Raw genomic sequence first — 12500 nt, forward strand, 5'->3', positions numbered from 1 at the left:
TCTCTATGCAGTGCGTGATGAACAGACCTATAGATGACAGTGTGTTGATTAACAGACCTATAGATGACAGTGTGTTTGATACAGACCTATAGATGACAGTGTGTTGATGAACAGACCTATAGATGACAGTGTGTTGGTTAACAGACTATAGCTGACAGTGTGTTGATGAACAGACCCTAATAGATGAGTGTGTTGATGAACGACCTGTAGAGTTTTTCCTAGCCACCGTGCTTCTACACCTGCATTGCTTGCTTTTGGGGTTTTAGGCTGGGTTTCTGTACAGCCACTTTGAGATATCAGCTGATGTACGAAGGCTATATAAAATAAACGTGATTTGATTTGATTTAGATGACAGTGTGTGAGGAACAGACCTATAGATGACAGTGTGTTGGTTAACAGACCTATAGATGACAGTGTGTTGATGAACAGACCTATAGATGACAGGTGTGGTTGATGAACAGACCTATAGATGACAGTGGTTGGTTAACAGACCTATAGATGACAGTGTGTTGGATGAACAGACCTATAGATGACCGTGTGTTGATGAACAGACCTATAATGACAGTGTGTTGGTTAACAGACCTATGATGACAGTGTGTTGATGAACAGACCTATAGATGACAGTGTTTTGATTAACAGACCTATAGATGACAGTGTGTTGAGGAAACACGTATAGATAGTGTGTTGATGAAACAGCGCTATAGATGAGAGTGTGTTGATGAACAGACCTATAGATGACAGTGTTTTGATTAACAGACCTATAATGACAGTGTGTTGATGAACACCTATAGATGACAGTGTGTTGATGAACAACCTATAGTGACCGTGTTTTGATTAACAGACCTATAGATGACAGTGTGTTGAGAACAGACCTATAGATGACAGTGGTGTTGATGAACAGACCTATAGTGACAGTTGTTGTTGATGAACAGACCTTAGATGACAGTGTGTTGGTAACAGACTATAGCTGACAGTGTGCTTGATTAACAGACCTATAGATGCAGTGTGTTGATGAACAACCTATAGATGACAGTTGTTGATGAACAGACCTATTGATGACAGTGTGTTGGTTTAACCAAACCTGTAGATGACAGTGTGTTGGTTAACATACCCTATAGATACAGTGTGTTGTTAACATACCTATAGATGAAGTGGTGTTGTTAAAGACCTATAGATGACAGTGTGTTGGTTAACAGACCTATAGATGACAGTGTGTTGTTATCAGTGTGTTGGTTAACAGTGAGTTCACTGTCTCAGGAGTTTAAAACACACTACCACTCAACTCCAATCAATCAGTCACCTAAATGTTAACTAATGTGTGAAACTGCTGCTGGTGAAGCCAGAGCAACAGCTTACCCTCACCACATGTCAGGGCTTACATACGTATATGTGAAGAATTAAGCCATATATGTGAATATATTTCTTAAAAGGGCGTACAGGTGAATATATTTGTTAGATGAATGACACTGGGATGTTGTTAGTACAGGCGTACAGGTCAATATATTTGTTAAGTGAATGGTGTATAGGTGAATATATGAATGGCTGCATATAGCTTAATATATTTGGTAGATGATTCTCCCTCAGATGTCTGTGTGTATGGACTTCACTGACCTTTGACTTCATGTTATTGTACAGATTGAACTGTTCTAATGGCATTCAGTAGGCTTAGCGATCTGAAGCCTCGCTCTAGTGCTGTATGTCTGTGACCTCTGCCTGATGAACACAGATTCACTTCCTCTTTTCCCTGTTGTTGTTTTCCGCCCTCCCATTCCAAGATCTGCCTTCTTCATATGTGTTTTGATGATTATGATGCAGAAAACTCTGATGTAAATACAGTCTGATCTTAAATTATTACTTTAGAACAGTTGTCTCTCTTAACTTTGTTTTACGTAGCGTGTTTGTGTCAGCGAGTCAGGCTCCATCATGTGCCAATCCCCATCTCCAAGGAAACGCAGGATTCTTACCTGTGATTAATCACATAGGCTATATATAAATGCCTGTAATAAGTTTATGAAGTGTTACTTGATTCTATGTAATTATTACAATGAGGACTATTTTAATTATTTCATGTTATACAGTTGAAGTCAGAAGTTTACACTTAGGTTGATCATTAAACTAGTTTTTAACCACTCTTGTTAACAAACCTATAGTTTTGGCAAGTCGGTTAGGACATCTACTTTGTAGTGAACACAAGTAATTTTTCCAACAATTGTTTCAGACAGATTATTTCACTTATAATTCACTGTATCACAATTCCAGTGGGTCAGAAGTTTACATACACTAAGTTGACTGTGCCTTTAAACAGCTTGGAAAACTTCCAAAAAATTATGTCATGCTTTATAAAGCTTCTGATAGGCTAATTGACATCATTTGAGTCAATTGGAGGTGTACGTGGTGTATTTCCAAGGCCTACCTTCAAACTCAGGCCTCTTTGTTGACATCATGCGGAAAATCAAAAGAAATCAGCCAAGTCTTGTAGACCTCCAAGTTGGTTAATCCTTGGAGCAAATTCCAAACGCCTGAAGGTACACGTTCATTTGTACAAAATATATTACGCAAGTATCACCATGGACCACGCAGCCGTCATACCGCTCAGGAAGGAGACACGTTCTGTCTCCTAGAGATGAGCGTACTTTGGTGCGAATCAATCCAGAACAAAAGCAAAGGTCCTTGTGAAGATGCTGGAGGAAACAGGTGAGAAAGCAATCTGTATCCACTGTCAAACGATCCTATATTGACATAACCTGAACGGCCACTCAGCAAGAAGAAGCAACTGCTCCAAAACCGCCATAAAAAAAGCCGGTTTGCAACTGCACATGGCGACAAAGTTCGTACTTTTTGGAGAAATGTCCTCTGGTCTAATGAAACAAAATATAACTGTTTGGTCATATATGACCATCGTTATGTTTGGAGGAAAAAGGGAGGCTTGCAAGCGAAAAAACACCATCCCAACCGTGAAGCACGGGGCTGGCAGCATATGTTGTGGGGGTGCTTTTGCTCAGGAGGCCTGGTGCACTTCACAAAATAGATGGCATCATGAGGATTAAATTACGTGGATATATTGATGCAATATCTCCGACGTCAGTTGGGAAGTAAAGCTTGTTCGCAAATGGGTCTTCCAAATGGACAATGACCCCAAGCATACTTCCAAAGTTGTGGCAAAATGGCTTAAGGACAACAAGTCAAGGTATTGGAGTGGCCATCACAAAGCCTGACCTCAAGCCTATAGAAAATTTGTGGGCAGACTGAAAAGCGTGCGCGAGCAAGGCGCCTAAAAACCTGACTCAGTTACACCAGCTCTGTCAGGAGAATGGCCAAAATTACCCAACTTGTTGTGGAAGCTTGTGGAAGACTATCCGAAACATTTGACCCAAGTTAAAACAATTTAAAGGCAATGCTACAACTTTGAAATAATCTGTCTGTAAACAATTGTTGGAAAAATTACTTGTGTCACTCACAAAGTAGATGTCCTAACCGACTTGCCAAAACTATAGTTTGTTAACAAGAGTGGTTGAAAAACTAGTTTTAATGACTCCAACCTAAGTGTAAACTTCTGACTTCAACTGTATAACATGAAATAATTAAAATAGTCCTCATTGTAATAATTACATAGAATCAAGTAACACTTCATAAACTGTTATTTACAGCATTTATATATAGCCTATGTGATTACATCACAGGTAAGAATCCTGCGTTTCCGTGGAGATGGGGATTGGCACATGATGGAGCCCTGACTCGCTGACACAAACACGCTAACGTAAAACAAAGTTAAGAGAGACAACTGTCTAAAGTAATAATTTAAGATCAGACTGTATTTACATCAGAGTTTCTGCATCATCATCATCAAAACACATATGAAGAAGGCAGATCTGGAATGGGAGGGCGGAAAACAACAACAGGGGAAAAGAGGAAGTGAATCTGTGTTCATCAGGGGTCAGAGGTCACAGACATACAGCACTAGAGCGAGGCTTCAGATCGCTAGCCTACCTGAATGCCATTAGAACAGTTCAAATCTGTACAATAACATGAAGTCAAAGTCAGTGAAGTCATACACACAGACATCCTGAGGGAGAATCATCTACCAAATATATTAAGCTATATGCAGTCCATTCATATATTCACCTATACACCATTCACTTAACAAATATATTGACCTGTACGCCCCTGTCACCTAACCAACATCCCCAGTTCATTCATCTAACAAATATATTCACCTGTACGCCCTTTTAAGAAATATATTCACATATATGGCCTTAATTCTTCCACATATACAGTATGTAAGCCCTGACATGTGGTGAGGGTAAGCTGTTGCTCTGGCTTCACCGAGCAGCAGTTTCACACATTAGTTTAACATTTAGGTGACTGATTGATTGGAGTTGAGTGGTAGTGTGTTTTAAACTCCTGAGACAGTGAACTCACTGTTAACCAACACACTGATAACCAACACACTGTCATCTATAGGTCTGTTAACCAACACACTGTCATCTATAGGTCTGTTAACCAACACACTGTCATCTATAGGTATGTTAACCAACACACTGTCATCTATAGGTATGTTAACACACACATCACTGATAACAACACACTGTCATCTATAGGTCTGTTCACACAACACACTGTCATCTATAGTCTGTTCATCAACAACACTGTCATCTATAGCTGTTAATCAAACACACTGTCTCTATAGGTCTGTTAACCAACACACTGTCATCTATAGGTCTGTTCATCAACACACTTCATCTATAGGTGTCATAACACACTGTCATCTATAGTCTGTTTCTCAACACCACTGTCATCTATAGTCTTTAATCAAAACAACACGGTCATCTATAGGTCTGTTCATCAACACACTGTCATCTATAGGTCTGTTCATCAACACACTGTCATCTAATAGGTCTGTTAATCAAAAACACTGTCATCTATAGGTCTGTTCATCAACACACTGCATCCTATAGGTCTGTTCATCAACACACTGTCATCTAGACGTCTGTCCTCAACACACTGTCATCTATAGGTCTGTTAATCAAAACACTGTCATCTATAGGTCTGTTCATCAACACACTGTCATCTATAGTCTGTTAACCAACACACTGTCATCATAGGTCTGTTCATTCAACACACGGTCATCTATGTCTGTTCATCAACACACTGTCATCTATAGGTCTTTAACCAACACACTGTCATCTATAGGTCTGTTCATCAACACACTGTCATCTATAGGTCTGTTCATCAACACACTGTCATCTATAGGTCTGTTAACCAACACACTGTCATCTATAGGTCTGTTCCTCAACACACTGTCATCTAAATCAAATCAAATCACGTTTATTTTATATAGCCTTCTTTACATCAGCTGATATCTCAAAGGCTGTACAGAAACCCAGCCTAAACCCCAAAAGCAAGCAATCAGGGTGTAGAAGCCCGGGCTAGGAAAAACTCTACAGTCTGTTCATCAACACACTGTCATCTATAGGTCTGTTCATATACACACTGTCGCTATAGTGTTACCAACACACTGTCATCTATAGGTCTGTTCATCAACCACTGTCATCTATAGTCTGTTCATCAACACACTGTCATCTATAGTCTGTTAATCAACACACTGTCATCTATAGTCTGTTCATCAACGGCACTTCATCTATAGGCTGTTCATCAACACAATGTCATCTATAGGTCTTTCTCAACACACTGTCATCTATAGTCTGTTCATCAATAACACTGTCATCTATCTATAGGACTGTCATCATTACACAACACACTGTACATCTATAGGTCTTCGCTCAACACACTGTCATTAATAGGTCTGTTCATCAACACACTTCAATCTATAGGTCGTGTTCACACACACACTGGAGATACTGTTTGCCTCTGTGTCTGTGTGTATCTTATGTCCAAACATGGTAAGGCTCTGAGAAAGGCAGCATAGATGCACGATAAGGCAGATCCGTACCCACAACACACACACACACCACACACACACACACACACACACACACACACACACACAGACACACACACACACACACACACACACACACACCACACACACACACACACACACACACACACACACACCACACACACACACACACACACACACACACACACACACAACACACGATGACACTGATCATTTAAAGGGCTTCACTTACACTCTATTCCATGTGTTTCAAGGGGTTATATAGAGACACAGAGAGAAACACTAAGAAGAAAAAAGAGGAATTTGTGGCTCTTAGTGGCCTTGAATGTGTTGTGGCTGTGTTCTTTGAGCGTGTGTCTGGTGTCTGTCTGTCTGTCTGTCTGTCTGTCTGTCTGTCTGTCTGTCTGTCTGTCTGTCTGTCTGTCTGTCTGTCTGTCTGTCTGTCTGTCTGTGTCTGTCTGTGTCTGTGTGTGTCTGTGTGTGTCTGTGTGTGTCTGTGTGTGTCTGTGTGTGTCTGTGTGTGTGTGTTAGCTAATGAGGATGGCACTAACCAGTGATCACTGACTGTCAAACTGTCCCCATTTTCAAAAGAGGGAAGTTCCACTCACATTTCCTGACACAAGGCAGATACAGTTTCCCTCAATAACCACTGGGCATCGCATGGCCACGAATGGTCTCCATATAACAAATATAATATCTGGCAAACTAGAGACTTACATGATGCCTAAGACATGAAAAATACATCCAATACTGGCTGAGATAAAGGGTGTAACACACAAGGTGTAGGCTACATACAGTATACATAAGCAGTCATATGAGTGACATAGCAGCTCATCAGGGTGTGTGTGGGCTGATGGGAGGGATTCTGATGATCTTAAAACAACATAAACCAACAGATTCCATAACTGTCCTTCGTACTACACAGCTTTCTGTTAACTAGGAAAGGAGCTATTTACCTATGTGTTTTTACACAGGTATTTACCTATTAGGTGTCTGTGTGTGAAACAGAAACTCAGAAGAAACTGAACGGAGACCTCGTTATGAAAATKATCATTTCCAGAGTCAACACGACTCTCTGCTTTCCTCACAGGAGTTCAGTCACATTTAGCATCTACAGGAATTGTCTGAATCGAATAGTCTGAATCGACTCCTTTGAAATGATTCATCTGAATCGTCCCTCCTGCATTCACTCCATCTGTTTTGCTCAGCCTTAGAGATTGACAGCTGTCAGTCAAACGTCAAACTGTCTCGGAGTCCCGCCTTCTCCGCTTGAGGACGTAAAAAGGGAATCGTTTCCTTAGGTTTCTATTAGCCTAGAGATACTGCTTTCTCCACTCCCATTGGTCGGTATGGTTACAGGCCCCTCCCTCCGCCCCCCTCAWCCAGGCAACCGTTGAGGCAGTGGGTGTCATCGCAGTGGCTGTCATCCCCAAGTGCACCCTGGGATTGCAGCAATTCATACTCTTCATCCAGGAAGTCGAGGCTATTGTTGCTAGGCAACCCACGGACGCTGAACTTGTGGGAGACTTTGGTCCACTGTACTCGATTGGTCGCTACACGCTCATACAGCTCGGTTGCCCCTGGTAACAGCTCTGACAGCAGCCTATGAGAGGACAGGGGCGTGGGACACAATATTAGGTGGTGCTGTGGGCCGTGTTGTGATTGGGTCAGTAGTGATAAACGCTGTGTTGTGATTGGTTCTTACTTGTAGATGGGCATGGCGATGTGTTCCATGAAGCTGATCTGTAGCTCTGGGATGTAGGCCTTCTCTCTGTCCATCATCTCACTGGGACGATTCCCCATCGCCTTCTCCTGCACACACAAGTAAGTTACACACGTCAGATACACACTCACCCCCCCAACACACACACACACAAATACGGTGCAGGAATAAAGTGCAGCACACATACCAGATCCCCCTGGGAGAAGAACTCTTTATAGATCAGCTCCTGAATACACAGAGAGAAAAATAGGTTTAGGGTCAAAGGTCAACTAGGGTCTGGGGTTAGGGTTGAGGTTGAGGGTTAGGGTTGAGGTTAGGTTTGAGGCTAGGGTTAGGGTTGAGGGTTGAGGCTAGGGTTGAGGTTAGGGTTAGGGTTGAGGCTTGAGGTTAGGATTAGGGTTGAACCAGGATATGAACATGAACCTATAGGGTTAGTGTCTGGGTTTTGGTCAGGGTTGTGGTTGAGGATTGAGGTTAGGGTTGTGGTTGAGGGTTAGATTTAATAAATAACAGACGAATCTGATGTGCACTGGCACAGGCAACCCCTTTAGGATAAATGGTAAGACTTATGTATAAAAATACTTTAATGACTAAAAAAGAATAGACAAACAAATTAAAACAACGAAAATACTAAAACAATCCAGTCAGATAAGTCTTTTAAAACCCAAATAATGTATAAAATGCCAGGCACGTTGAGGGTTAGATTTAATAAATAACAGACGAATCTGATGTGCACTGGCACAGGCAACCCCTTTAGGATAAATGGTAAGACTTATGTATAAAAATACTTTAATGACTAAAAAAGAATAGACAAACAAATTAAAACAACGAAAATACTAAAACAATCCAGTCAGATAAGTCTTTTAAAACCCAAATAATGTATAAAATGCCAGGCACGGGCTGGGTTAGGTTTAATAAATAACAGACGAATCTGATGTGCACTGGCACTGGCAACCCCTTTAGGATAAATGGTAAGACTTATGTATAAAAATACTTTAATGACTAAAAAAGAATATAAAAGAAAGTGCTTTCAACTCAAGATAAGTACTATAAAAGTATCCAAAAAATAAATAAGATAAAACCACGCCACACTAAGGAGTCAAAGAATATGATACAAATAAGTGCCATCATATTTATGGTCAGTGCTTAAAAGACATAAGAGTAAATCCACAAATAAATAAATATTTATTTATTAATAATAAATATCCCCCCACAAAATAACCCATGTCACTGCACCGGAGAGGACCCCTCCCATCAGGTAAATAAGCCAAGATAAATGTAATATTTTTCATTCAGGCCCTTAGGATCTATCGTATTGAGGCGCCCAATCCAAGTTTCCATCCCCTGTCGTTGTGTCCTGGACCAGCTCCCGTTTGTCTCCAGACCAAAAATACTCAAGCCGTCCACTGCATGTAGGCTAAAATGCAAATACAGTACAGTACTCTTATTACCTTTAGCCATATGGTATAGATGTTGTTTCAGTCTGACCTGTAGTGCATTCTTTGTTTCTCCTATGTAAATCTTTTGGCACAATTTACACTTAATTCCATAGATCAAGTTTACAGTGGACAATTCGATCCTCTGTCTTACGAGGAACCCCAGCCCCGAGAAGGCATGAACAATATAATTGGATCTCCCCAAATATTTATCCAATTTATTAGGTGCATCTTTCGTCTGGAAGGCAGAGTGGACTAACCTGTCCCCGAGGTGTTTGTTTCTTCTATAGGCTGAGATTACTCTACAATCTACCAGCCCTTCCACAGCTTGTTGGGCTTCCCTGAAGTTAGACCTCAAGGTCCTATTACATCCACCCAAGCTCCCAGAGTATGTTGTAACAAATGGTAACAAATGGTATCAAATTGTGTGTTTCTGCTGTTTTATTGTAACCCCCTTCCCTGCCAAATAATTCTCCTACCTCTGCCTTTATCCCCCGAAGGAAACGTTTGGAATATCCCCGTGGCCCCAAGGCTCTAATAAGGATGGTTATGGCCTCCTCCACGTGCTCACCCAATGTACAGATTCTATTGAACCGGATCAGCTGAGATTTAATAATCCCTCTGAAAGTATGTTTTGGATGATAACTTGCCTTATGTAGCAGGGCATGCCTATCGGTCTCCTTAAAGAAGACTTTAGTGGCCAATGATTTAGTTAACCCATCAGAAAATACAAAGAAAACCTGAGTGTCCAAAAACTCAAGTTTTTCCCTTTGTATATTGTGGGAGGTTGTAATGGCAGGATGATGTGTATTGAGGGTTTCTGTGGTTGAGGTTTGGGTTAGGGTTGTGGTTGAGGTTTGGGTAAGGTTTGTGGTTGAGGTTTGGGTTAGGGTTAGGGTTGTGGTTGAGGGTTAGGGTTAGGGTTAGGGTTTGGTTGTAATGGGTTAGGGTTTAGGGTTGAGGTTTTGGGTTAGGGTTGTGGTTGAGGTTTGGGTTAGGGTTTGTTGATTGAGGGTTAGGGTTGAGGTTTGGGTAAGGTTTGTGGTTGAGGGTTATGGTTTAGGGTTGAGGGTTATGGTTAGGGTTGAGGGTTGAAGGGTTAGGGTTAGGGTTGTGGTTGAGGTTTGGGTTAGGGTTTGGTTGAGGGTTAGGGTTTGGTTGAGGTTTGGGTTTGGGGTTGTGGGTTAGGAGTAGACGTTATGGTTCCTCACAGCGGATCTTGCGGTGTCTTCCAGCCCTTGGTCTGGTCCGACAGGTCGCATGAGGTCATCAAGCAGACACAGCAGCAGAGAACGGTGGGTCTGATTTTTGGGATTGTAGCCAGCTAGGAACACGCACACACACGTACAAACAGAAAGGGAAAGAAAATGGAAGACTATCATACTCACAAATTCGCACACACAACTCCCCTGGGGCCAGATTGTCAGCCTAGGTAGACTCAACCTTCTATTGCCTAAGGCTGACAATTGTTTCCCTCGTAGGTGCAAAAAAAGTATAACACACACACACACACACACACACACACACCACACACACACACACACACACACACACACACCACACACACACACACACACACACACACACACACACACACACACACACCACACACACACACACACACACACACACACACACACACACACACACACACACACACACACACAGCCTTACCGTCAGCCATCCTCTGCAGGTCGGGGAAGATGCGGAGGTGGTGAGCCAGGTCAGTGGCCAGGATGATATCCCTCATCAAGTCCAACATCCTCTGGTAGTCCTGATAACCACACACACACAACCTATAATAGTCCTGGGTGACCTCACTGTAAAGCGGTTACCGTGAATTTGACAGTATCTGACAGGCAGCTCGACGGCAAGTAATATACTGTAATATAAATATGGTATGAAAAGAAGGTACTCTGTAATGAAGTAAATGCTACCACAATCAGAATGAATGGATAGATGAAAGAAATTCATTGAGAGGAAAGGTTTGTATTTCACAGCATTTTTCTGTAATTACAAGGGATTGGTGCAAGCAGATTTGCTGCTAGGTAACGTGTTTCCACATTACAATACATTAATGAATATCTGGTGTTTTAAATAACTTGCAATTCTAGAGGCCTTAACAAAGGTTTCCAAACTGGCAGCGACTACAAGGCAAAATGACATAGCAAAATGCTCAACCATTTAAGGTTCACGACTAGCTGCCACTCCAATCTGTCCCCGATATATTTAAATTGATGGGGCACTACAACCACATAAAAGTTAAATTGGTACAGCATTCTGACTCACCATGAAATAAATATTAAATCCTCTTACAAGGCACGCATCAAAATATGTTAATGAGCCAGAAACAACAATATCATGCGCCCACTAGTGGTCAAAAGGTGTTTGGCGCTCCAAAGATACGGTAGTGTATTCTGTGGGGTGGAATTACAGTACCATTCGAAATAAAGCAATTATTTTCCCACCCACAACATTTTCCCACAATGCACCATCATTTACAGTATGCTACAGTAAAATGTTTCAGAGTATTTTACTGGTGATAACACCCATAATTACCATATACATGAGTTATGTTACAGTGCTGTTAACACAACACATACACACAACTTATAACAGTCCTGGGTGTACTGTTAACACAACATACACACACACAGAAACACAACCTATAAACAGGTCCAGGGGTGTCCCTGTTAACACACACACACACACAACACACACACCACACAACACACCACCACACACACACACACACACACACACACCCTATAAAAGTCCTGGGTGTCCTGTTAATACAATACACACACACACACACACACACACAGACACACACATACACACACCCTATAAAAGTCCTGTGTGTCCTGGGTCAGGAGACAATCAGTGTGGGATCCCAGACTGGAGAGAAACTGACCTTTCTGGAGAACTTGTCGAAGATGTTGCAGCCGTGGGTGTTCAGAATGGCTATGGCTTGGGCAAAGTGGTGTCGCTGGGGAAACAAACACAGGTTATTATTGGATAGGAGGTTAAAGGATGGCCACTAGGTGTCACTATAGTCCCAGAGATAAATGTGTGTGTTTGTGTGTGTGTGTGTACGTGTGTGTGTGTGCGTGTGTGTGTGTGTGTTTACCTCCATCACAGAGCCCTCTGAGCTGTAGAGGGCAGCCAGGACAGATTGCTGTAGAGGAAGAAGACAGAACACGTTATTACATAGATAGACCACCTCTCAGTTTGCTCTCTATGCTGCTGTAATTACTGAAGTGAAGTGTACTACCCTTGTCTAACCACAGTCTTTCCTCGACTTTTCCTACTGCGTGTTCGACAAGTGTTACCGGTGCTATACCTGTATGTGTGTTGAGCGAGGTTGTGTGTGTGAGGGCTGTTTTCCAGGCTGTGACTACATGTTCGGTGCATTCAGAAA

At 41.9% G+C, this 12500-nt stretch overlaps 1 protein-coding gene across 1 annotated transcript in view; it reads right to left on the minus strand.

Annotated features, from left to right (window-relative positions):
- Positions 1-6284: 6284 nt before the first annotated feature.
- Positions 6285-12500, minus strand: part of LOC112071173 (cGMP-dependent 3',5'-cyclic phosphodiesterase-like) — a gene marked incomplete at its 5' end in the record, with an annotated part of 9338 nt that continues 3122 nt past the window's right edge. The window contains 8 exon segments of the mRNA XM_070439287.1: positions 6285-7523; positions 7626-7732; positions 7831-7876; positions 10297-10352; positions 10354-10403; positions 10754-10853; positions 11994-12068; positions 12210-12257. Coding sequence (XP_070295388.1) covers positions 7274-7523; positions 7626-7732; positions 7831-7876; positions 10297-10352; positions 10354-10403; positions 10754-10853; positions 11994-12068; positions 12210-12257 — 732 coding nt within the window.

The sequence above is a fragment of the Salvelinus sp. IW2-2015 genome, unplaced genomic scaffold (genome assembly GCF_002910315.2).
Source record: "Salvelinus sp. IW2-2015 unplaced genomic scaffold, ASM291031v2 Un_scaffold1539, whole genome shotgun sequence".
Lineage (NCBI taxonomy): Eukaryota > Metazoa > Chordata > Actinopteri > Salmoniformes > Salmonidae > Salvelinus > Salvelinus sp. IW2-2015.